Raw genomic sequence first — 27,483 nt, 5'->3', positions numbered from 1 at the left:
ACATTAAACAACTTTGATGTTCTCTGTCTGAGCTTCCACCCCGCCTCTTCCGGAAGCGCTCGTGGCGCGCTGACGTCGGTGAGGAAGGCGTTGCGGTCCGCGCGAGCTACAGAACGAGCGAAGGGAATCAAGATGGCGGACCTCGAAGACGTTACGCTGGACGGGAGGCCGCTCCATTCGCTCCGGGTAGCGGATTTGAAAGCGGCATTGGAAGAGAGAGGGCTTCCGAAAAGCGGACAGAAGAATGCTCTCATCAAGAGACTCAAAGGGGTGAGTGGGAGTTGCTGTTTTCTCTGCTCCGCAGAGTCCGAAGACCGTGATTCGGAGGCCGAGCGTCGGTGGTCTCGCTAGCTGCTAGCGCGCACTAGCTGGGGTGCTCATGCAGTTTGTAGTGTGTCATCATGCCCCCCCGCTGTTGCCTGTTTGTGTGTATGTGTGTGACATGCAAAAGCGGCTTTTATTTTCTATACATGTGAGTTTTGGGATGGAGCAGGCGTCGCTAAGGGTTCAGGGCGATGCGGTTGTGTTTACAAGTCTCTGGATGGCTGTGAACTGTGTTTTTTTTAAGTTGTCGGCGGGTTCGCGCTTTGTTAGTGCATAAGGTGTTGGGGGGTGGGGGTTATTTAACGGGGGCGCGCTTACTAAAAAGTCCTTAAAATATTACGTTTTTGTAAGATTAAACACGGTTTACCCCTTGAATATCATGTGCTTTTGTTGAAATAAACACTGAGGTCGCATCGCAGTTGCTTTGCGTCGGTGGGAGGATTTGATTGATTGATGTGCCGCGCGCAGCAGCTGCTTTGAAGTTTGATCTGAAAGTTACTGTTCCTGAACAGATGTAAACATATATCTGTATGTCAATTTTCTGATTGGATTAACTTATTTCGTGCACTTGCTTATTTGATGAATGATGAAATCAAAAGGTAAATAAATCTACGTACTTGATTTATTAATAATCAGTAAACAATCACTGAATCAGTAGGCTACATGATTTCTTTTTGTATTTTTACTGCCTTTATTATGAGATCGTACGCTCTGATCCATACAACCCTTAAATATTCATGAATAATCACTTTTGACTACTACTGTACATACATAAGCAGTTATGCCCGGCCTAGATAAAATTGACACCTCATACACATTAAAAATGTGTAAAATATTTTGTACTTAAAAGTATGTTGCGTAGTTGTGCTTGGAGTCAGTTGTTTTACTTGTAATAATGCAATGAAACAATCCAAATTGTGCGGACATAATTTTTGGCCAGGCTGATGAAATTTTAATAAGTAATAATTATGTTGTAGTCATTGTATGCTTTTTCACGAGAGCTTTTTGTCAGAGGTCGACCGATATGGGTTTTTTCAGGCCGATGCCGATCTTTTGAAATCCGGGTCGGCCGATTAATGCTGCCGATTTATTTTGGCCGATTATTTGCTTGTTTTTAACCTCTATTTGAAAGATAAAATATAACACAAATAATTACTTAAGATAGACAAGGTTTCTCAACAAAAACATTTATTGAACACTTGACCAATCTGCACTTGTGACCTTGAGATATGTTTAGTAATTGTACCTGAATGAATTGAAAATTTATTTGCTACATTTCAGATTCATATATTTGTTTTCCTTAATTTTAATTAACAGTAACTTAAACACTTTGCAGTTTGAATGATGTCTTGTATAAACAAAATGACGGAGTATGTTTTTATGTTTCCACTGTTCGATCGCATCCGCGCCTCACACACACACACACAAATATAAGTAAACACTTTGCGACTTTAATCACACGCGACTTTTCGATCGCGCCCGCGCCCCTCTCTCCCTCTCCCGAGTCTCCCTCTTTCTCTCCCACACACAAACACCATATTCCAGCATTGCAATCTTTACATCGCAGCCTGCTTCAGAGCTAAGGCGGGGCTACAGATTAGGTGTCCCCAAAGAACCCGCGTATCTAACAGTAGTTCCGCATTACATGAATTAATTTGCACGTGAGTTTTAAAAACATTTTCTTAAGCTGAAATAAAATAGAAATTTCAACATAAATGAATAACTAAAACGAAACTAACAACAACAGTTACTAAAAAACGAACTGAAATAAAATAATAGTTTTCGTAATTAATAAGCTCTCATCCTGTACTGGAAAATCACTTTTTTCCATTCCACATTCCACTTTATTTTTCAATGTATGACCGCCTCGCGTCTTTTGCATGTATTCTCCGTGTAAATTTATACACCGAACCGTGACGCCCGTACCGTTTCGGTTCAATACGAATACATGTAACGTTCCACCCCTAGTCTACAGTGAAATACAGTCACACATTACACTGTTTGGCCAGCATTTTAACCGTGTTTAATCCAGCTACTAGCTAACAGTATGCTAAAGTTAACTGCTGACTAGCGTCACGTTTTTAACGTCCGTTTTCAGAGCATCCAAGAGAAGCACAGGCATAACAGTAGCACCGAAAGAAGCACAGAAATCCGCATTGATATTCGGTCCGGTAGATAACGGTCGTTAAGGCACCAGTGCCGTATTAGCACCGGGTCTGTCTGTAGCTACCCAACCCTAGCGACGATGCTAGCAAAGCAAAGCCAGTCCTTCACTAACCTATGGTCACTTTTTTATTACTTATTTCTCTGCATTGAGTGACAACCCTCTCAAATATAAGACACACAGAACAGAACAAATAAAAGTATCAGATTCTCTGTCTGTAAATGCAAAATTCTTGCTTACTTATTGTGACATGATAGCAACCTCTGCTGTGCTAATGCAACCTCAACTACGCTATCAATATCCAAAGTAGCCGAACGTCATGTCGCCTATTCATATTTTTTCTCGAAGTTGGCAGTAACATATCAAAAGGTTTTAATTAAATATAAAGGAGTTTTCTCCAAGGAACTTAGCTCCTTCCTTAGGCACTGGATGAGGTCTGCTCACTCTGCTGGAGAATGACTCTAGGCGCAGCCTGCGTCGAACACGTGTTCCACAACAACAACAACACTAGGCTGCCCACAGATGCGCCCGCCTAATAATCGGCTTGATATACTGGATATTGGCCGATTATGTTAAAAAATGCAAAAAAATCGGCCGATTAATCGTCCGGCCGATTAATCTGTCGACCCCTACTTTTTGTTTTCTATGCATTTATTTTAAAAAAATGTGCATTGTTAAATAAAATAAAATCTCCTTCAGAGATTGACCTATATTTATTTATTTTTTAATTACAGATACCAATTATTTGTATGTTTATGTTCCCGATTTACAGAACCAATATTTATTTGTTTAATTCTGTTTTCAGTACTGCACTGAACAAACTGTTTTATTTAACACTTTTTAAATACTGAAATTTCATTCCCTCCTTGCATACAAACAAAACACACTTCTGCATCAATAAACAAATAAAAAGAGTCTGAAAAAGTGCAAAAAATAAACTATTTCTTTTAAAATAAAATCTTTGATCAGGTAAACAAACAGGGATGGAATATAGCATGTAAAAATAATTCTAACAAATTATTGTAAACTAAAACAAAACAGGGGTCTATCAACTCCCCATAAATATAAGCATTTGTTTTAAACTACAGTTTCAAAAGGTTTATGTTTGAAATATAGGCTAAAGAGTGAAGAGAATGGAATAAGCAAACATTGTCAGAAAAATAAACAAAACAGTGAATACATCATCGCAATTACCGAGTCCATCTCAATCTGGCATGTTATCAGAATGATTTATAATGTCGGTATATAGATGATAAAATAGCTGCAGACAGCGCGCTGTTTTTATCTGTGTTTACACAGAACTTCTCTCGCTGAGATAATTAATTAATTTCCACAGAGCTGTAATTATTTATATGTTTATTAGCTAAATAAAGGTTATATAGTAGACGTTAATATAATTTAAGGAGTATTAAACGAGTGGATTGTGATAAATATTTCTGAGCCTCAACCCAGTGAATGAAAGGCACTATGAATGCGACTTCATGAGACTAATGATGAGCATAGACAACAGAGAGAATTAAATTCAGCGCTTTTATTTCCAACATGCACTTACTCATGGCTGTTTTATTTAATTCATGGAAACTTGCATTTTTATTGGGACAGGACTGTGAGTTTGTCTCTATTTTTTTGCGCCAAATTTAAACTAGGCTACATATCAACCATTTATATAACATCTTGTCTTGTTTGTGCATTGAGGGCAGTTATGTTAAATAAAGTTTAATAATTAAGGTAGGCAAGTTATTTTACCTCTGAACACTCCTGTTGACTCATCTTGCCCTCAGGTCTTGCACACAATTTTCAAAACGCCCACAAGATGGCGCCATTTATAGGTGAATCCGATATTACAAAACCACTACCCGATTATGGGAAAATGCTTAAATATGGGGAAAATATCGGTAAACCGATTATCGGTCGATCTCCAGAGCTCGAATTTCGGTGCAGGGACTGCGCATAATCATTCCCGCAGGTTTCCGACTTATAATGCGGGAAATTCCCGCAAACATTGATTCACTTTAACATGTAGGCTGAATTAGTAAATTAATCCACACAGATTATAAAATCAATTCAGTCATTTTAAAACTTTTTGTGAGACGCAATTTCACAAACAGCGTGAGTGATTCAGCGGTGCTAGCCTATGTCTTCTCTCGCTGTCTCTCAAAATAGGTTGCACAAGGCAAGCGTCAAGCGCGCTTTAGACGGCAAGACTAGACAGTTTACCATTTTTAAGTCTTACCAGTTTAAACATTCAAGCGATTTTAAACTATTCAGTACTTGCGCGTCCATACACACAGTAAAGCCACCTCACAAACTGCTCGTAAGTAACAAAAGTAATTTTTCGTGGATTATATCACTCTTAAACAGTCAAAAACACAAATTATGTCAAAATTCCAGTCTTGGTGTGCATCCTCGTAAACAGTAGGTTATGTCTTAAGCATAAAACGCATGTGACAGTATAATGAAAACAGGAATGGATCCGTGCACTAGCTCTTAAAGTGACAGCAGCCTAATATGTGTCTGTCATTAATTTTGTTGTCAAAACAACAAAAGATGGCTTTAATTTTAAGGAATCAGGATTAATAGCCTATGTATTTAATTTCGTCAGGCCTAAAATACTAGCCTATCCAGTGTTATTTTACGTTTGATTACTTTATTCAGTTTCTGTAGTATTTCTGAATACTAGTGTTAGACCTATCCAAAAAAATTCTTTATTTCTCTGTATTTGTATCTTTATTCTATTGTATGTATTTGTGCTACTTTTTTCAATTTAATTCAGAGATTGAAATCAAGCTTACTTGTGTAAACTCTTAACAACAAAATCACCCCATTGTAAAAACGCAATGAGTGAGCAAACATTTAGGTGAGATAAATGTAATAAAAAAATTGTCTAACCTCATGTGTCCATGAAGGTAATCAGCTCTATTGTTTACTACTTGTGCAAAGTGTATGTAGTATAGATAATAAAATGTGTTTGTCATTCTGCATGTGCAACAGGCTCTTATGTTGGAGAACCTTCAGAAAACCTCCACTCATCACATTGGCCTGCAGCCTAACTCCCGGGTGAGCCAAACTGAGATGTTTTACAGTAGAAATAAGCATGTTACTTTTTGTTCTTGTGTGGATGACTTAACTGCACTATAACAACCGTACCATTTTGGATTACATGTGTGTTTGCTTAGATTGGGGAGGAAATGAGTCAGAACAGCTTCATTAAACAGTACCTGGCCAAACAGCAAGAGCTTCTCAGGCAGCGATTGGAGAGAGAGGCACGAGAGGCAGCTGAAACTGATGGTGAGTATCTGAAACCAAATAACACTAATAAACTTAAATTGTACCAGTGTGTGTTTAAGCTAAATGTGTATAACAATGATGTTAGCCAACACAAATGCTGCATCATTTGTATAAACTAGTGCAAAATGCCCGTGCAAAATCAGTTTTTGTGTGTGTTTTTAGTAATTGTTGGTTTGGTGCCCGTGAAAGAGACTGTGAACGCATTGAATTCAGGGAGCAGGCTAGGTTACTACAAATGATGGCTGTGAATAAACTATAATATTCAGAAGTAAACAGTGTAGCTGACTGAGTGTTTATGAATACCACAACCTTCTAAGTGCTAGTGCAAAATGCCCGTGCAAAATCAGTTTTTGAGTGTGTTTTTAGTAATTGTTGGTTTGGTGTGTTTGAGTGCTCATTGTTACAATTACACACATATTTGTGCATGGTAGAAAGCACACAGTGAACTCCGAGAAAACGCTATGCTTGAGGAAGCTTGTGAATAGGCTACTACAAATGATGCCCGTGAAAGAGACTGTGAACACATTGAATAGGATATGTTCAGTTGGTGAATAGCATAGGCTATCGTTACACAGTAGCGATAACTTTAAGCGCACCAGAATGAAATATAATATTCAGAAGTAAACAGCATAGCTGACTTACAGATTCTGTTAACATCCACAAATGAATAAACGCGTCGATTCAGGGAGCAGTGCAAAGTGCCCGTGCAAAATCAGTTTTTGTGAGCTGATCGCCGTCAAAAAAGTTCAGGAGATATTTCTTAGTGATGGCTGATTTCAACAGTTTCAATATGATAGCATTTTGAAAAAAAAGTGTCATGAATTTATTGCATTTTTGGGGGGAAATAATCCGTTTTTATAATAGATCTATGAAAATCCAAATCTGGATTTGAATTTTATATGATATTATAACCTAAAGATACTATGTGAAAGTTTTAAACAGAAAATAGTGTTTTTCATCTTGCCACTTTCTTGGTAAAGAAAACACATTTTTACTCAAATTAATCAAAATGGATTTATCACATTCTGGAACCAGAAAGTAGTGTTTTTCATCTTGCCACTTTCTTGGTAAAGAAAACACATTTTTACTCAAATTAATCAAAATGGATTTGTCACATTCTGGAACCAAACTATAATATTCAGAAGGAACCAAACTATGTTTATTTTTAAACCACAACCTTCTTGGGGCTTCTTTGACCGATACAACCCTCTAATGTCAGAATGTTTATTTTTAAACCACAACCTCTGCAACATGACATCATGACTTTGCGTAAACATACACGCCACTTTCAAGTCAAGTGGCGTGTTATTTATACGCATTTTGAGCTATCCGCGTGTATGTCCACGCCGAAACGAACCGTCATCTTCCGCGTGTATGTCTACGCCGTTAAACGTCAGAGTGATTCCGCGTGTATGTGTACGCCTTTAAATGTCCGAGCGAAACTGAGCAAAATGTATATCTACATCTGGGGAGCAATATTTTTTTTCCTAGGATGGTAGGGGAACACTCATAAATGGTATTAACCCCAGTGACGGGTAGGTTTAGGGACGCGGTTGGGGTAGGTCATATATATTTATATATACAGTAATGTAACGTTAAGTCACCGGCGTTGATAAACACGCTGAAAATCAATTATGCGTGTTGATAACACGCCAAAAATGGAAATACGAATTGGCGTGTCATACATACGCCATTTCATGAGATCAGTCTGACCTTTAAAAAATTATATATTTAACAATATCTTTAGCATTTCTCATCCAAACAACGTCAAACTTGGCGCTGCACTTACTCGTGACCGTAGCGAGACACCTGTCAAGTTTGAAATCCATCGGACTAACGGTTCGAGAGATATGTGGTTAACAGACATACACACACACAGACAGACACACAGACATAGATAGATAGGGGTGAAGGTGAACTATAGAAACACTGTTGACTCTAAAATGTAGAAGAACATTCAACATATGCTAACATGTAGCTTTTGTTAATATGCAGAACGTTTTGATATTATATAGTGATGTGGACATGCCAAATCTGTTTTGATTTGAGAATTGTAGAACATGGTTGTCTATTCTACATCATGAAATTGATATATATATATATATATTATCAGTAGCGGGCGGTGCATTTCACACCTAGGCCTTCAGTGGTGTCCTACCTGAATTAATTCCACCTCTCAATACGCTTTTAATTTACAGGAATACATTTTAGTTTATGCAGTTTGCTACAGATGTGGTTAGCTAGCTCTGACTACTAGTAATAGTACGCGCTCTGACCATCAATCAAAGGACGTGAAAATGCCAACGTTATTGTGCGCCTGCTAGATGGCCCCGGTGCCAAAGACAAAAAATAAATACATAGATGCCCTACTGACCGCTTTCGAACGTTGCTGCGATACGTCAACACTTCCGCCATATTGCTGAGGGCAAGACTGCGCTGTAAACAAATGCAAGTAAATGGGTGAGCTGCGGTTTTTCTGGATAAAAAACTAAAATAACGTTTAACCGATTTCAGTGGTTTGTACGTGGTGTACAAAAAGTTCCATCTCTAGTTATTTAAAATCTCGATAGTTAGACTTATACAAAAAAATAATAATAAGGAATTGTCAAAGCTTAGGCTTGTTATGTATTTGGCTTTTTATTCTTGGATAAGAATTGTGAGAATTTTTTTATTTTTTTTTTGTGGATAAAGCATTTTCTGTCTTTAACCCGATTTTAGCTTTTCTTGTACTTAAAATTGACCGCCATTGAGAAAATTAAACAAATCGGCAAATACAAATCACACCGGCAGGCTGCTTTCTGTATTTTTATAGCACTAAAATGATAGATATTTACAGATAGATACTCCAAATATACAATAACAAAGATAACTGATGGATCCTTTATGGTAATACATAATATGTTACAACTACAGTGCAATGAAAATAGTAAATATAAGAAAAAGTGAGAAGTAATAGATAGTAAATAGTTTAGTGTATAGTCAATAAAATAAAAAACAGCAAATAAAATAGTAATTAATAGTATAATTATATAATATCATAAGTACAATGATATAATAATATATTGATAATAGCATATAGTTTGTATAATACTATAATAATAGCAAGAGAATATGAAATATCAATGACAGAATATAGACAATAAAAAATAGTTAAATAGTGACTAGTGAATAGTACAATAATTTAACAGCATAGCCTAACTATAATAGATTGATAATCGCAAGTGGTATAATATTATAATAATAATAATAAACAATAATAGCAAATAAAATGTAATATCAATTGCAGAATAATATAGACAATAATAAAAATAGTAAATGAAATAGTGACTAGTACCTACCCGAAACAAGTACTTGTCATAAGTCGGTTTTAAGAAAAATGTAGATTAATATTTCGATTTCAGGAAATGTACTTTATTATATAAAATATAATATTTAAGCTAAAACTATACTATAAATCATGTCAACTCATGGCTCAACTTTCACAGCTAAGTTACCTAGCAACATCGCTAGCTATTATAGTCTGACTGACTCCGGTGGCCAACTAATGTTACTATATTACTAATTATATAATGACCAAATACAACCAGAAACAAATGTTCAGTCTTGCTTGTGAAAGGTAATTCCCTGAGACCTGTTTTCAATTGTGCGGTGATTTGTACAGCCCCAAGCTGCACACGAAGCAAGCATTTTTCTCAATTCCCGTTATGAGATTTATGGGAAAATTGGTCTCCGCAATATGACTGCGCCGTTGACGTACGATCCAGCGGCCAATAGGGTGTGTGTATTTATTATGTCTATGCCCGGTGCAGTCAAATCGATATTTGATTGACTGATTAAAGCAACAGTTTCATTGCTATTCATTTTAAGCTACAGGCGCCCGCACTATCAATTCTGAAGGCAGATTTCTTTGACTCTGGCAACACATGATGGCTGAAATATGATTGGATAAAAGCTCTAACATAAACATGCACTACTGGAAGCAGCGCAACCAAGAGAAAATCTATGGAATTCATGGAAAAAATATTAAAGCTCAAGTCAGTGATTCTGATAGTGTTGGATTGATGTAGTATTTAGATTTGAAGTAAAGAAAATAATTCAATTTATATTTTCTTCATATGAAATGATGGGAAATTATAATTCTGTATATACCAATAAATTAAATCTTTGCAGAGTAACTTTGTTCACTTTGTAATTTTGTTTCTATTTTTTTTTTTTTTCTGAAATACATTTTAAATTATAATAAATTCCTGAAATACTAAAAAAATGTAAAACATTTTATTTCAATAAATGTACTGTTTAGACCTGAAATGGCTGTGGACATGTCTATTATCATTTGATTCAAGCCATTAATAATTTAGACTTCATTATTTATATTTTATTTTTTTAGGAACAGACCATGAAGATCACACAGAGGCCAATGACAGTATCTGTACTGCCCCTAACCAGGTTAGAAATATTATCAATCCTCTGCTTCTACAGTGTTTGCTCAAGTTTGGACCATGAATTCTTACAAAATTAATATTTTGGGTAACACTTTATTTTACAGTGTCCTTGTTACATATGTTACGTGTACTTACAATAGTATTAACAGTTAATTATGCATTTTACATGCAACTAACCCTCAACCAAACCCTAATCCTACCCTAACTCTATAGTAAGTACATGCACTTAATTAATATTACTCAGTACTTAAATATATAATTACGCTGTAACAATGACACCGTAAAATAAAGTGTAACCATATTTTGTTTGTAGTCATGCAAGGTAAGGACATTTTTATTTTATTTGTTGCATAGCCTGAACTTACCTTCCATGTCCAACACATGTATTTCCACCAGGATGTTGCTCCCTCCTTAGTCGACCAACACAAAGGAGGTACAGCAGTTGGGGTGACTGCGAGTGAGAGTGATGAGCTCAAAGAAAAAGAAACACCCGGGCAGCCGTCCCCCTCCGCACCTGCCCAGCCTGGCGCAATAGCCTCTTTGTCGGTGCGGGTTGTTGGTGAAAGAGGACCGACTTCAAGCCATGTAATGGCCGACAGTGATGATGACAGTGAAGGTGGGGATGACAATGATGGCAAAGAGGAAGAGTGGAATGCCAAAGCTCAACGGAGTCGTCGAGCACAGCCTCCAAAAAGCCAACCGGTGAGGGAAAGATCTGGTGGCTCGCAGCAACAGCAGCAGCCACCCCCCCAACATATACCTTTACTTTCACAGCAGCTCAGACAGCCCACTCCTCCCCCATCTCCTCCTCCTGAACTCTCTTTCCCACTCCCAGACACCCCTAAACAGAGCCCCCCTAGTCCTGGAGAGCCCCCGTCTAGGCAGCGCATATCTAGCTCTTCAAGCTCTGGTAGTTCCAGTAGTGACAGTCGTAGCAGTAGCCCTGAACCAGCTGGGGACTCCACAGAACGCAGACCAGGCCCATTGACCTTACTGGCACGCAAAATGGAGTCTGAGGGAGCTTTCTCTGGGGCGGGAAAGCGTGATAGGGAGGGAATTGATGGACAGAGAAGCCACCAAGAGGGAGTTGTGTCCGCAATTACCCACACAGCTAATGCAGCGTCAGTTCTGTCATACCCTAGTTCAGTGATCTCCAACCAAGGTGTTAGTGTTGTTAGGACAGCGGTGACGGAGGAGAGTGATGGCATGAAGCAGGATGAGGGTAGTCATCTTTTATGGGAGCAAGAAAACAAAAAGAGGGAAAGGCAAGGGAAACAAGGAAGGCTGAAAGCCCTGGAGAAGGAGAGAGAGGAAAGGGAGAAGTTATTGGAACAAGAGCGAGCACGAGTTTTGGAACGGGAAAGACTGGAACGAGAAGAAGCTCTGAAACAGGAGAAGGAGAGGGCTTTACAGCGAGAAAGGGAAGAGAAAGAAAAGGCCTTACAGCGGGAGAGAGAAGAGAGGGAGAGGTTGGAGAGAGAACAAGCTTTGGAACGAGAGAAACAAGAAAAGGAGAGACTAGAGAGAGAGAGGCAGGAAGCTTTAGAGCAAGAGAGATTGGAGAAAGAGAGGCTTGAGAAAGAAAGACAAGAACGAGAACAAGCCTTAGAGAGGGAGAGACTCGAGAAAGAAAGACAACAACAAGCTCTAGAGGAGGAGAGATTGGAGAGAGAGCGGCTTGAGAAGGAAAGACAAGAACGAGCTCTAGAGAGGGAGAGATTGGAGAGAGAGCGGCTTGAGAAGGAAAGACAAGAACAAGAACGAGCTCTAGAGAGGGAGAGATTGGAGAGAGAGCGGCTTGAGAAGGAAAAACAAGAACGAGAACAAGCTCTAGAGAGGGAGAGATTGGAGAGAGAGCGGCTTGAAAAGGAAAGACAAGAACGAGAACGAGCTATAGAGAGAGAGAGATTGGAGAGAGAGCGGCTTGAGAAGGAAAGGCAAGAGCGAGAACAAGCTCTAGAGAGGGAGAGATTGGAGAGAGAGCAGCTTGAAAAGGAAAGACAAGAACAAGAACGAGCTCTAGAGAGGGAAAGATTGGAGAAAGAACGGCTTGAGAAGGAAAGACAAGCACGAGAACAAGCCTTAGAGAGGGAGAGACTCGAGAAAGAGAGACAAGAACGAGAACAAGCTCTAGAGAGGGAGCGTCTTGAGAAGGAAAGACAAGAGCGAGAACAAGCTCTAGAGAGAGAGAGATTGGAGAGAGAGCGGCTTGAGAAGAAAAGGGAAGAACGAGAAAGACAGGAAAGAGAAAAGGCTCTTGAGAGGGAGAGGCAGGAGAAAGAAAGGCAAGAAAGAGAGCGAGCTTTAGAGAGAGAAAGACTGGAAAGAGACGCTGCTTTGGAGAAAGAGAGACAAGAAATTGAGAGGGCCAAAGAACAAGAAAGACTGGAGAGAGAGAGGGCTTTGGAAAGAGAAAAACACGAAAGAGAAGCTGCTCTGGAACGCAAGAGGCAGGAGCGAGAAAGACTTGAAAAGGAGAAAGCTTTGGAAGAAGAGCATGAAAGAGAAGTACATAGAAAAGCAGAGCAAGAGCGAGCGTTGAAAAAACAGAGAGAGGAGCAGGAGACTGCTTTAAAAGAAGAGAAGCAGAGAGCCTTGGAGGAGAGGGAAAGACTTTTGGAGCAAAAAAGAGTGCAGGAGGAGAAAGAAAAGGCTTTGAAACACGAAAAAAAGGAGGAACAAGAGAAAGAAAGTCGTCTTCCTCCATGGAAGCGTGGTCGTGATATCGGTGGTTTCTCGAGTCCATCGGAGAAACCAGACGAAAGTAAGGCTGGGGAACCACAAAGCGCTGGCAAAGATGCTCAATCTTCAGAGTCTGTCCCACAACAGTCACCCACACTTGCAACACCACCATCCCCTCAATCTTCCTCCAAGAAGTCCCGCTTCCTTAGAGATGCCCCTGTGACAGTTCCTCTCCCATGCTCGCCAACGTCTGTGCTGAAGAGACCTCGTACTTTCTCAGACAGCCCGATGTCACAAGCCCCCTCAATTTCATTAGCATCTAAACCTGAGGAACCGGTGCAAGAAGATGCTCAGCCCCCTCAAACATCAGTCCCTGTTGCAGCACCCCATGAGTTTGAGAGCAAGACCCCCAAGGTGGCCACCCAACAACATGCACCACAAGAGGAAGAGAAGATGGAGACATCAAAGAACAGCGTGGCAAGCAAAGACACTAAACATGAGATGTTCAGAAGAACTCAAGATGAGAAGAAAAGAGGAAGGGAAAGGGTAAAGAAGGAGGTGGAGAAAAAAGAAAGGAAATCATCATCATCTAGCGATTCCTCTTCATCCGACTCAGATTCTGGGTCTTCATCCTCCTCGCGCTCCTCCAGTTCATCATCATCATCAGAGGAGGAGAAAAGTCGTTCCACTTCAGGTGGTAGGAGGGTGAGTTGTTCAAATGTTCCTCATCTTTTTGTCAGTCTTTCTCTCTCTCTGTCTCTCTCTCTCTAAACACTTTAAAGACATCGCCCATGAGTATCGTAATCGTCAAGTGTCAAAATTGATCAAATTACATGCTTCTCAAATAGCTTCAGCCAGCTGTTACAATAAGTGGCCAAAGAACTCAGAGCCATTAGAGAGCTGGCATAGTTAACTTAAGATTGATTGCCTGAGCTATTAAGATTTTTAATTTCATGACTCCATTTTCGAACCATTGTCAGTTGTTTTGTCTTTTGCTTTCCTCTACATGTGTAAATTAAACCTCTAATACTGAGTTACTGAGGCAGATGCTCACAAAGCAAACAAATGTCCACTTACAATGGAACTCTATGAGGCCAATAATGGGGTGTTTTGCCCCATAGACTTGGATTGTAAGAACGTCACTGTCCATATGTGGTGTTTTTAATACTAATTGCAGAGAAAATAGTTGAAATATTCTGTTATAATTGAGCTAAAGTTATATGATGTAACCCAGAACATACTTTTAATTCAAGTGCGATAAATAGGCTTTCATTTTGATATAATTTCACTAATTGTTTATAATGCACTTATATTGGATTGAATTGCATTGTATTATGCCTACATGCAACTCTTTTATATTCCCACAAAAGCATATCTTAAACATTTTCTTTCCATCTTCCTCAGTCTAAACAGGCCCAGAAAGATTCTTCATCTCAACCCACAGAAAAAGTTGGTCAAACTGTGACTGAAAAGCTTCCTACATCCCAGCGCAAAAAACGAGTCTTCACAGAGCAGGAGGAGAAAGATGTTTGCAATGAGGATGTCATCCAAACCAAGGTCAGTAAGCAACCAACTTTTGGTAATATAACTTGGTTCTTAAACCCTGACTTAAGCCTAGTAGCAGTAATTATGATCTTGTACCACTTTCTTTGATTGACATCTGTTTGTCTCAGTCTACTCTAAGAAACTGGCCATAAACATTTTTATGTACAGTGTTTTTTCTATACACTTTAGAAACCCTGCCTTGAACAACAAGATGAGAAGAGGGAAACAAGGAGAAAGGACAATATTGAGGAAGATGACACTAACAAAGACACTACCAGGTCTGTCTGTTTTCTACTTTGATTATAGCCTACTTGTTGTGCACCAGAAATGAGGGATTGAATGAACGCATTACTAAGCAGGAAAAAAAGGGATGGACATCTAGAGCTGCTGTACAGCCAAAACAATCTTTGTTGCATTCATTTCCTATTATCACTGTAAAGCTGCTTTGAAATAATCTCTATTGTAAAATGAAGGTGACTTGACTAGATCCAAATTTCAGTTTGGTTGGAGGGTGAGATAAAATATGGTCATTATGAGGTGGTTTAAGATGAAAGTAGGGCTGCTCGATTATGGAAAAAATCATAATCACGATTATTTTGGTCAGTATTGAAATCACGATTATGTAACGCGATTATTTCACATGACTTTGGGAACGTGTTGCATTTATTAAAAAGACACGGTAACACTTTACAATAATGTTAATTCGTTAACATTAGTTAATGTATTAACTAACATGAACTAACAATGAGAAATACATTTGTTACAGTATTTATTCATCTTTTTTAATGTTAGTTAATAAAAATACAGCTGTTCATTGTTTGTTTATGTTAAGTTTACAGTGCATTAACTAATGTTAACAAATACAACCTTTCATTTTAATAACGTATTAGTAAGTGGTGAAATTAATATTAACTAAGATTAGTAAATGCTGTAGAAGTATTGTTCATTATTGTTAACTAATGCTAATTAATGAACCTTATTGTAAAGTGTTACCAAAGACACCTTTCAACAATTCTTAAAAAATCGAAATTTGAACATTGATTGTACTTTTGAACTATTAAAATAAATAATATAGTATTTTAATATATTCCCGCAGGTCTACCACTTATAGCCTAATGCGGGAAATTCCCCCGCAAACATTGATTCACTTTAGCATGTAGATTGTATGAGTAGCCTAAATGAATCCACACAGATTATAAAATCAAATCAATAATTTTAAAACTTTCTCCAAGACGCAATTTCACAAACCGCGTTAGTGTTCAGCGGTGATGCGTCTTCTCTCTCTCTGTCTCTCAAAATGCGCTGGACAAGGCAAGCGTCGAAACTACACATTCGCGTTCAGGAGTCGGGACATGATGGAATTGTCACTTGTACAATCGGGCCAGCATTGCATCGTAACTAAAGTTGATCATTTTTACTTCGTTTTAAGTTTTATCAGTTTAAACATTCAAGCTGAGAGAGTTTATGGCATCGGGAGGGGCGGATGTGCGCGTGCGCGCGTCATTCAGAACACAAGACAAAATAAGAGCGTTCTTTCAAAACAGAACATGGCAAAATAATCGTTTTTTACTCGATTATACTATTTTGGTGATCGTTGGGAGCAAAAATCGAAATTCAATTAATTGCACAGCCCTAGATGAAAGCATGTGATTTTACAGTTGTAAGCTCTTTGTTTGCAGTGTGAAGTTGGTGAAATGTTTGGGCTGCTCAAGTATTTGTATAGCCTATTTTTTTGACCCAGGAAATGCATTAAAAAAATGATCTTGTCACGTGGAAATAATTAATTGTACCTGTAGTACTGTAGAAATATGCAATAAGAAGACAAAAACTAACAGAACAATGTTGAATCATCAAAGAACCACAGTGTTTATGTTGTCTATGCTACAAATAGCTTATTTATAATGGTCTTAGTTTGCACAGATTTGCACATTGCAGTTTTCCTCTCTTCACAATAGAGCTGCATGATTTTGTTTAAAATAGAGATCACAATTATCTCTAGGTTCTGACAAAATGTTAATTGATGCAGTTTATTTAAAAATATTTTTTTAAAGTTTAAATGAATTATTTGAGTCACTCATAAAAATGTCACTTGTTGTTTCATGACTGGATTAATCAGTGTTTTTGAATGAATCTCTTGAATGAACGATTTAATAAATCATTTTTTAACAGTCACTTGTTGCCACCTACTGGTGTAACAATGTAATTGATACAATCTTTATTTGAAGTTATTTTCAAAAGGTGATTTATTATAATTTGATATCTACCTTAGACATCAGTGTTTATATCTTAACTATAAATGTTTATCCCAGTACTTATGTGATAATTTGAGTTATGGTAACACCGAAATGATGATACTGTGTGGTTGAAAACTGTGAAGCTGTTTCATACCTTTCCATGACAACTGCTCTCTCTGGATCAGCTGCAGCGCCAACGCAGATCTGAATGTTCGTTGTCTAACTTGTCAAAGCTTTAATAGACAAAGGTGAATCGGAATAAGATTGCTTCAGTTTTTGAATCTAGATCGCAATCTTTTAATGATTAATCTTGCAGCTCTTCTTCAAATATTAAATACATCACCTTTGTAGCATGGAACACATTTTTTTGTTTTTTTATGGGCTAATAAAGAAACCAAATACAACGTTTAAAACTAGAAAACACTTGACTTATCTAACTAAGTTAAATATTTTGTATTTTGCTACGAAACTGAAGATTTAATTAAATAAAATAAATCAGCGAGTCATTTTTGAACAGCTTGTTATACGTTCCAAGGCGATACAATACAACACCACAGTTTTGTTCTGTTTTGAACAGTTGCTATTGCGCTACTAATGTAGTGAAGTTAGTAGCGTCGCTAGCTTGTTTGTTCCTCCCCAAAACGGCACGTAGCTTTACTAGCATATTTTGAGAGCGCGTTATTGAAGTATGTGTGGATTACTGACAGGCAATCAGTGCGGCTGCCTCTCAGCCGGTGATAATGGGGTCCTGCTGCAGTGAGTCTCGCGCACCTCCCTTTCTCTCATCCAAACATGGCTTTACTGCGCGTTTGACCAATAACACGGGGCTCAAGGTGGCCCGTTAGCTTTGGACGAGCGTTTTTCAATGAATTCGCGAAGTCCCGTCCGTTTGTAGCCATTAGGGAGGCGCTGATAGGTGCGTGATCTCACTGTGCATTGTGCTGCTCATCGGGGAGGAAAGAGAAGATGCTCAGCGCTACGCTCATGTACTCGCGTCCCACAATGCGGCGGAGCGTTGTTTGTCTAATGCATCTTTATGTGCTAGCGATATGTTAGTATCAGGGCGCACTTTATTTGAATCGACTAGTATTTTTGATCGTTTTGTCGGCCGTTCGAACGATCTAAAAGGGAATGAGAGTAAAAGTGACGCCACGCGTGTCACTCCACTCTGCGGGATGAGCTCTGATATGTAGCCTGGAGCTTTAATTTAAAAGGTCAATGAGAAACTGGATTAGCAAGGTTATAGATACAACCCAGAATTCCTGATCCTTCTTTCTGGAGCTCTTGTTTGTTGTTGAAGCAGGCCTGTAATTGTTGCGAGTGTTTGTAGAGGTGATTGGTCAATCTCTGTTTTGGCGGTAGTGGATAATGTAGGGATTACAACAAGATCTGTGTTTCAGGATACACAGTTTCTTTTTAGGTATCTAAAATTATCTTTTTTTCCCACATCTGGAATTGACAGTGAATCTGACTGAGAAGATTAGGAACGTGTTCTTTTAAAAGTGTCACTTAAAGGGGCAGTTCACCCAAAAATCGAAATGATGTCATCATTTATTCACTCTCATGTTTCAACCTGCATGACTTTTTTTCTTAAATGGAGCAAAATATTAGATGTTAGGCAGAATATTAACTGCAGTCACCATGCACTTTTCATTGCATATTTTACATACAATGAAAGTGAATGGTGACTGAGACTGTTGTGGTGGGGGTGAGTAAATTACTTTTTTTAAATTCCTTTAAATTCCAAAAACACCTTTACTGTGGGGTCTTTTTACTGTGGCTTTTGCAAATTTTAATGACTTATAATATTTACATACCACATTTTCCCGTTCTCTTTGCTCCTGTCTTTCTTAGAAGTGAGGTGAAGGAGGCTGTCATGGCGGAGCCTGAGAAGGTTCCAGAGAGCAGTGAGGAGGTAAGAGTGCAGAGTGCTAGGCTGACCCATCTCTACCATTCGCCAGATATCCTCCACATAAAGAGGCAAACAACATTTTATAAAGGGCTGTCACCCTTCCCCCTAATTCAATCCAAATTAATTATTATTACAGGTATATGCAGGTATTACTAATCACCTGTATGTAGTTCAAATCTGGTCACATGCTAATTTAGCAGCTCTATGTTTTGTTTGCCCTCTTTGTGGTCACAGATGATGTTTTGTGAACCTTTGCTGAAGCTGTCATAGACAGAAACAGCAGGGGGCACTCTGTCACTTTGGCTGATGTTTAAAACCCCCTTGATTGCTTTGTTGTAAAGGTGCTCATGACTCTTCCATTGCCCTTATTGGTACCTGCATACAACTACTACTACTACTACTTCTACTACAGCACCTGTTCCACTGTCTCCAAGTGCCATGGCTTTACCTGATAAGCCTTGAGTCTGCTCTGAAGTGCAACACACCTGGCAAAAATGGTCACATTTCCAGAATGGCGTTGGCTGGAAGCATCTGTTGATTGGACTGATAATGAAAGGCTGTGTAATGTGGGTTTGACGAATCGCTGAGTGTCTCATGAGCCTGTGTCAGTTTGGCTCAAGATGGCGGCAAGTGTGGAAAAGAAGTTGTAAGAAACCGTAAGCAGATACATGGACTTCTTTCAGGACTGTGTGATGTGACATTTTTTGCTTTAAATGGAGACGTTTTCCAGTCATTGTTCCAGTTGCTCGCTATATCATGGGACTAGTTTTTCCGTTTATCCTGCAAAGAAAACATGTTTTCTTTATTCCCAAGGAAACGTTGGACTCTTATCATTGCACTACTGCCTTGATGGCTGGATGTGCTGGATTTTACAGCTTTCTCATTTTCCTGTGGACTATCACAATCAAACTTAACTGTTAGTTTGAAAATGGACTCCGTTTTGCTGTTTTGTGGCTGCTTGACTGAAACCCCTTCATTCGGCCTGAACAGACAAAAACCATGTGCAATTGTGGAGCTTCACAAATATATCGGATGAGAGATTGAAGTGCCTCAGACTCGGCAATCTTAAAAAATTTCGCAGCAGTTTGTTTGAAAGACTCAACACACGTTCCAGTTTCATGCCAATACGATGGACTTCAAAAGAGACACTCAGAGCCTTGCAAACTCTACCCACGTTGTTCTACGTGAGCTCTTCTGCCATCCAGCTCTCAGATCTCTGCCCAAACTTCCCAGCCTTCTTTCATTGGACTGTTGTTTCCTAGATACAGTACATACAGACGTGCGATTGGGCCATTCCCTACCCAGTGAAGAACATGTCAATGGTACCGGGAAATAAGTAGTCATTCTCCATTTTCTACTTTAAACGTTTTGCCTAGACAATGCAAATATTTGCCCAGACTCCCTGGTAACCCTAAAATGGAGCTATTGACTACAGGATAAAGAGTAGATGTTTATATGTAAGGCCACTTAAGAGCTAATTTAAAGCAATGCTTTATTTTAATTCTCCACTACAGTAACTACCTAAAAGGATATTTCAACCCAAGGGGTGATAGATAACTGCAGCATGGCCTTTAAGAAAGTATTTTGGTGTAAGAGAGGACAAGACCGCATCTTCAGAGCAGAAATAGACCTTTGAAATAGTCAGAAGACCTCTAACCACATTAAGAACATGTACACAGTGTGTGCGTGTACACTGTGACTGAAGAGGCGGTCTTTCCTAATAGATTGCCTTTTATTTCTTTTATCAATTACTTGTTGATGGCTCATTCTATTTGGTCTCTATTTGTCATTCAGACTTATCTCCCTCATGCATACGCACATTTCCCCCCCACTGTGAACCTTGTGTTTTTTCACTATTTATTCAATCTATCTCACCTTTTCCCCTGGCTTGGATGTGTTTATTCTCTTTCAGAGCACCACGCTAAAGACCTTCTCGGCCCGAAAGATCTCTCTCGGCAGTAAGTATTTCCACAGGTTTCCCCTTGAGTGATTAATTTGGAGAGATGTTTCACTGTATTCACTGTTGAAAAGTTTTTGGTTGGTAAGACTTTTAAGAAAAATTCTCAGCAGGGTCGCAATTATTTAATCCAAAATACAGTAACATTTTTTGCAATTTAAAAACTTTTCAATTTTTCTATAATTTATTCATGTGATGGCAAAGCTGAATTTTGAGCAGCCTTTACTTTATTCTTCATCATTCTAATATGCTGATTTGGTGCTCAAAAATGTTTCTTATTATAAATGTTGGAAACAGTTGTTCTGCTTAAAAGGATAGTTCACCCAAAAATGAAAATGACCTACCCTGTTAATTTGCTCACCCTCAGGCCATCCACGATGTAGGTGTCTTTCCATCTGTGCAAGAGACAATGTTATTTACAACATTATTACCTGTAACCCACAGCCTTGGCAAACGGTCCTGAGCGTCTTCACAGCAGTATGGAGCGCAAGCTTTCTGTTGCATTATTTCCTGTCCACTAAAACAGCTAATTTTCATTTTTGGGTGAACTATCCCTTTAATGTTTTTGTTGAAACCATGATAATTTAAGGATTCTTTGAATAGAATGTTCAAAAGAACAGCATTTATTTGCTAGTAGAAAGCATTAAAAAAGTTATGAATGTCGTCTTGATTTTGAGCAATTTAATGCATCCCTGCTTAATATAAGTATTAATGTCTATTTAAAAAAAAACTCACTAACCCAAAACTCTTGAACAGTAGTGTATTATTTGACAAAGTTTTAATAACACAATGTTTATAAGTTTGAAATCAAAAAAGACGGCCATATGCTTGCTATCTTCAGGCAGCAAACCGTCTCCTGGGGTGGTGAGTTCGGAAGGGGAAGCAGAGACCGCAAGCAGTGCTAGTGCTGGCAGGAAGAGAAGATGGGGCTCCAGTACAGCTGTCACTGCCAAGAAACCCTCCATCAGTATCACCACAGACTCTTTGAAGGTCAGAGAAATATAAAATAAAAATGAGTTTGAAAGATGATTTAATGCTGAAAAAATTTCTCTCCCTAAAGTCTATTCCTGTCTTGCTTTTCTGATGAACAGTGAAACGGTCCCATAATGCAATCCTTACTCTTTACAGTCTTTAATACCAGACATCAAGCCTAGCTTGGGTCAGGAGGCTGTGTTAGACCTGCATCCGGAGGAGATTCATCTCTCTGGGGAAGAGGAAGGAGGAGAGAGGGGTGACCAAGACCTGAAAATTAGACGAACTGTAACACAGGTGCGGGTTGTTCTTCTGCTGTAAGTAAAAGTGTGTTTGATTGCTTACATGTGTTGGAATAACATTTTGGTAAACACAACAGGTTGTGCCCTCTGACACACAAGAGAATGGACAGAAAGAATCCAAAAGGAGTGAACATGAGGATGAGGAAGAAAGAAGTGAAGGGCGGGATAGACTTAGCCAGGAGGAAAAAATGGAAGGCTCCAATGAGGTTTCCATGGAGACAGAGCCGTTGTCCCCTTGGCGAGATGTAGATGCGAAGACAGGTGAGAAATACAGAAGGAACAAATTTGAATTTATAAGGGGACTCCGATTGTTCAGGCTCCCATCGTTATTGGTCGATAATAGTTTTATATAATTTGATCAGTGGTTTTTATAACAGCTGTTCAGATGACGCAAAACTCGCAAGACAATTTTTCTGTATCTTTTTTTTATTTTATAAGAATAAAAAAATGCATTTATTTACATTTATTTTCTTTATAAAAAAAAATGTAACCTAGCTTTTTAAGGAGGGGGGGTCTTGAGTAATTGTCTCTGTGTGTAGGAACGATAATGTTATTGGCTATTTGTGTTTAGGCATGTTAATTGTTATTGGTATTTTTTTAGCATATTGCTCCTTAACTTTTATTATTTACTTTTTATACACTCTTCTAAAACAATTGTTATGTACTTTTGACAAAGTTGTTTGTGCTATATAAATAAGTTGAAATTGAAGTAAAATTGCTTCACTACATTCACCGGTCTCATCTGGCAGTTCTACCAGATGTGTGAATCTATTTTTTTTCCTCATAGCGTTGCACTTTCGTTCCTCCCTAAAAGCCCAACCTTAACATCAAATCAGCTAAATCAGTGATTGTTGTAAAATATAGTCTACTGTTGCTAAACTGCAGGACATGCTCGATAATAAAGAGTTAATTAAACTGCAGTGTTATACATTTGATTAGCCTACTTTCTGTTGATAAAGACTGTTTATTTTTTTATTACTACTAATTTCACTGGAAAGCTGTATTTGTTAAACTCTTAAGCTGTTCCTAATCACCTCTAAGAGAGGTAATGGAACATGTTGCTTGCCAGTAAATAAAAAGTTGTCAATTCATGATACTTTCTAATCTTATCTTTCTTAAATTTCTTATCTAATTTTAATACTTAACAGACATTAAGAATAGATAAATAACTGCCATGGGTCTATTTGAGGCCTTCTATTTATGTAGTAGTAGGATTTATTTTGGTGATCGGTATCGGACGATCCTGCTTTAAGTGATCGGCCCCAAAAGTCCTGATCGGAGCACCCTTACAACTTTTAAGTGCAGTATTGTGAAATTTAAGTTTTGGATAGAAAAATCTGATATGGGGTTCTCACCCTTTTCTCCTGTTTTTTTTCCCCTGCTTAGTCGCTCCCAGTGACACGCTGATTCGGCGTTCGATTAGTCAGCAGAAGTCGGGAGTGAGTATCACCATTGATGACCCTGTCCGCACAGCCAAACAACCCTCTCCTCCTCGTGGCAAGCTGTCTAACATTGTCCATGTCTGCAACCTGGTACGTCTACACACAGACACACATTGATGATTCTGGAAATGTTTTAATAAGCTGAAGATGCTACATGCATACAGTTTTAGCTGTGCCTGTGTCATTGTCCCAGGTTTAGTGACCTAAGACTTGCTTTGTGATGTTTCTAAGGTGAGGCCGTTTACCCTGGGGCAGCTGAAGGAGCTGTTGAACCGCACAGGGACTTTAGTGGAGGAAGGTTTCTGGATTGACAAGATAAAATCTCACTGTTACGTCACAGTAAGTCTCTTCCCTGCATCCCTCTGGATTTATTTTGTTTCTTTTTTTTCATACCGTTCACCTTCTTTGCTTTCACTCAGTACTCAAATGCAGAAGAAGCGATGGCCACTCGTACAGCATTACATGGGGTTAAATGGCCCCAGAGTAACCCTAAGTTCCTCAGTGTTGACTTCTGCATGCAAGAGGAGGTAATGTTTTGTTTTTTTCTTTATCTGCTGAATTTAATCTTTTTTATACTTTTTTTTAATATATATATAAAAACTAATTCCCTTTCATTCCTGGTACATCTTATCAGGTGGACTTCCACAGGGGTTTGGGTCCAGCAGGAGAAAAGCCACCAGAGGAGCCCCGTGGGGCGGCAGCCGCTGGGCCTGGCCGTCCGGTACCCTTGCCTCTCCTACCGGAGCGTGACCAGTGGGCAGAACGAGAGAGGGAAATGGAAAGGAGGGAGAAATCACGTGCAGAAAGGGAATGGGACAGAGATAAGGTGAGGGACTTCAGCAAACCTGGAGAGGAAGCTGGCGCCAGAAGATCACGTTCACGAGATCGTGAGAGGAGGCGCAAGGAAAGAGGGAAGAGCAAAGAGAGGAAAACTGATAAGAAGGGTGAGGAAAATGTAATCTTTTTTTGCAGGATAGTAACTTGTTATTATTATTATTTGATATTTAAATGTATTAATTTAAGTATGTTTTATTTAATTTCTATTTACATTTGTAAATATGTATTATATAAATTATACTTATTTAAATCGATTACTATTATTATTTGTAAACTTAAATATCTTAAATATAAAATATTTATATAATATATACATTTATATTTATTATTCTTTTTTTCTTTTTAGAAAAAGGACCCGAAGAGCCACCCGCTAAACTGCTGGATGACCTCTTCCGCAAAACCAAAGCCGCTCCATGCATATACTGGCTCCCCCTCACTGAGGAGCAGGTACATTTCTTTGCATATTTTAGTTACTTATAAAGTGGTAACGGTAAGGGAAAAAAACTGATTTTGTAATACAGTGGTACTCATTACCCACCGCACTTTGAATTGCAGGCAGCACAGAGGGTAGCGGCTCGTGCCGAGCGCATGAGGGAAAGAGAGAAGAGGTGGAAGGAGATGGAAGAGGAGGATAAGAAACGTGAGGAGGAACACCGGGAGAGGATGAAGACCAGCGGGGCCACCGGAGGGGACGGTGAGAGAGACCGCGACCGAGACAGAGGTCGAGAGAGGGAGCGAGAGGGGGACAAACGGAAGGAGGGATATCGCAGGCCTGGCGGAAACAGTGCAAGCGGGAGCAGGAGGTCCCGAAGCCGCAGCGGCCCTCTGCCCAGAGATCGACGACGCTAAGAGAAGTCTGGAACCGTTCAGTTTGTAACCCCTGTTCTTGTATGTGCTGTAACAGCTCTATGCCTACCTTCCTGAGGACCAACTCAGACTTCATACAAACACACATGCACACACACTCTGCATAAAGACACACGGGTGCACACACACACATTGGGACCACGTGGTGCTGTGTCTCCATATAGACTCGTCTCAATGTCTCTTGACTGGGCTTAAAGACTCCTGGTGTTCATTTCCCCTCCTCAGTGTTAATGGACTTCTGGTATAAGTGGGTCGGACTGCAAGACATTCACCAGGTTTGGTGACGTCCTCTTTCTCCTTCAGTGTAATGTCAACACAGATCTGAAAGAGTGAAGCTGCGTTCAGAAAGAGATACTCTGAAAGCCTGTAGTGTCACTTGCGTTTTCCTCTTCTGTTTTCCTCACATTCCTTGTATCCTTTTTCCCTTCGATTGTCTGCCTTTTATGACCCCTTTGTTTTTACCAGGTTGCCATGGATAATGGGATGCATATTTAACCTTTTCACATTTGGTTTTTAATTTTTTTTATCGTTTTAGCATAAAAGCTTAATTTTGTTTTCTTTGAATTTTTTTGTTTACTCCTGTAAGTGCTGAATGTACAAATAATAAAAAGGTTACATCTAAGGACTGGAAAAAAAAGTTATTTGTCAGTTCTTGTAGGGGGTCAACGTGGACCATTTATCTGGAGTTTATCTGCAGATTTGCGCTACATCTACACGTCTGTTATGTGTCTAGATCCCTCTGAATATAATCAGCTGAGCTGTGCACATGGCAAGCACCCAATGCAGTTGACCCATGTCCCACTTCTATTTTCGAGTTTATTCAGCTACTTGATTTTCCGGTTTGTCAGGGATTATTATTTTTTTTAAATTGCAGATTTTATAAAAGGATTTCTATGAATTTCATTCCCTAGTCTTGGTTACGTCAGAGAAAGTCTGTGATTCTTCTAATCTCTGGACATAGCAATGTATTTAAGTCAAAACTGAAGTATGGAATGGGGATCTCCATTCACCATTTCACTGTTGCTGATGTTCAGACTCGAGCTCACAGCTGATTGGTTTGTTGGTGAAAAAGGGGACACAAAGCTTTAATGCTTCTATTGTGAACACGGTGTTGCTGGCCAGCTTGAATCCTTCAGAATGTAAGATCTGCACTCAGCAAATGGTCTTCTGGTGTTATATGACTGTTATAGCATTTTTCTGTTAGTTTTATTTTGAATGTGAATTGCTACAGTCAGCAGTATCAGGTGTCTTGTTAGGGCATGAACTGTTACAACCACATATTTGACTTGGCATTACAATTTGTTAACTTTTTTTGCAATGTTCAAGTCGTTCAAGCATGATTACATTGTGTGAACTAACGATGAACTTTAATGTAGGTTGTTAATTTATAAATATATTATTGTTAATTTGGTCATACATTTAATGTTAATTTACACAAATGTAAATATAAAAATGTATTAGTATATTTAGAAGTTAACGTTAACCTAAATGTATGCTATTTATACCCTTCCAAAGTTTGGGGCCTTTCAGGTGTTTTTGAAAGAAGTCTCTTATTGTTTACCAAGGCAGCATTTATTTGATAAAAAAAAAAGATATATATACAGTACCAGTCAAAAGTTTGGAAACATTACTATTTTTAATGTTTTTGAAAGAAGTCTCTTATGCTCATCAAGCCTGCAGTTAAAACTGAATTTTCATCAGCAAGTACTCCAGTCTTTGGTGTCTTATGATCCTTCAGAAATCATTCTAATATGATGATTTGATACTCAGTTATTATCAATGATGGAAACAGTTGTGCTGTTTAATATATTTTTTTGGAATACTTTTTTCAGGATTCATTGAGTAAAACGTTAACAGCATTTATTCATTAAAACAGCATTTATTCAAAATAAAAACATTTCTAACAATATAAATCGTTACCATCACCTTTTATCAATTTAACGCATCCTTGTTGAATTAAAGTACTAATTTCAAAAAAAAAAAAAATTATTGTTCCCAAACTTTTGAACGGTAGTGTATATTGTTACAAAAGATTTCTATTCTAAATAAATACAGTTCTTTTTAACTTTTTATTCATCAAATAATCCTGAAAAAAGTATCTCAGGTTATAAAATAAATATTAAGCAGCACAACTGTTTCCAACATTGATCATAAATCAGCATATTAGAATGATTTCTGAAGGATCATAAGACACCAAAGACTGGAGTACTTGCTGATGAAAATTCAGCTTTGCATCACAAAAATAAATTAGAGAAAGAGAACCATTATTTTAAATTGTAATAATATTTCATAATATTACTGTTTTTTTATTTTATTTTTTTAACTGCAGGCTTGATGAGCATAAGAGACTTCTTTCAAAAACATTAAAAATAGTAACGTTTCCAAACTTTTGACTGGTACTGTATATATTATGAAATTACTACAATTTAAAATAACTTGATGACAAAGCTGAAGTTTCAGCATCATTACTCCAGTCTTCAGTGTCACATGATCCTTCAGAAATCATTCTAATATG

At 38.4% G+C, this 27,483-nt stretch overlaps 1 protein-coding gene across 2 annotated transcripts; it reads left to right on the top strand.

Moving 5' to 3' along the window:
* Positions 1 to 100: 100 nt before the first annotated feature.
* Positions 101 to 25,590, top strand: acin1a (apoptotic chromatin condensation inducer 1a). Of its 2 annotated transcripts, none has more exons than XM_082173427.1 (18): positions 101 to 270; positions 5,480 to 5,545; positions 5,665 to 5,776; positions 10,164 to 10,222; positions 10,615 to 13,605; positions 14,305 to 14,457; positions 14,635 to 14,723; positions 18,537 to 18,594; positions 20,504 to 20,549; positions 21,390 to 21,538; positions 21,677 to 21,817; positions 21,900 to 22,083; positions 23,209 to 23,354; positions 23,496 to 23,603; positions 23,684 to 23,791; positions 23,899 to 24,208; positions 24,448 to 24,548; positions 24,657 to 25,590. In XM_082173427.1, the coding sequence occupies exons 1-18, from the start codon at positions 133 to 135 to the stop codon at positions 24,948 to 24,950; spliced, it is 5,253 nt and encodes a 1,750-aa protein (XP_082029553.1). In that variant the 5' UTR covers positions 101 to 132; the 3' UTR covers positions 24,951 to 25,590. The 2 variants fall into 2 exon arrangements, with proteins under 2 accessions (XP_082029553.1, XP_082029554.1); XM_082173428.1 differs by having other exon boundaries at positions 18,534 to 18,594.
* The last annotated feature ends 1,893 nt before the right edge of the window (positions 25,591 to 27,483 follow it).

Source organism: Leuciscus leuciscus (genome assembly GCF_965113295.1).
Source record: "Leuciscus leuciscus genome assembly, chromosome: 6".
Lineage (NCBI taxonomy): Eukaryota > Metazoa > Chordata > Actinopteri > Cypriniformes > Leuciscidae > Leuciscus > Leuciscus leuciscus.
The sequence above is the reverse complement of the archived record's forward strand: the minus strand, read 5'-3'. Positions and strand labels throughout refer to the sequence as shown.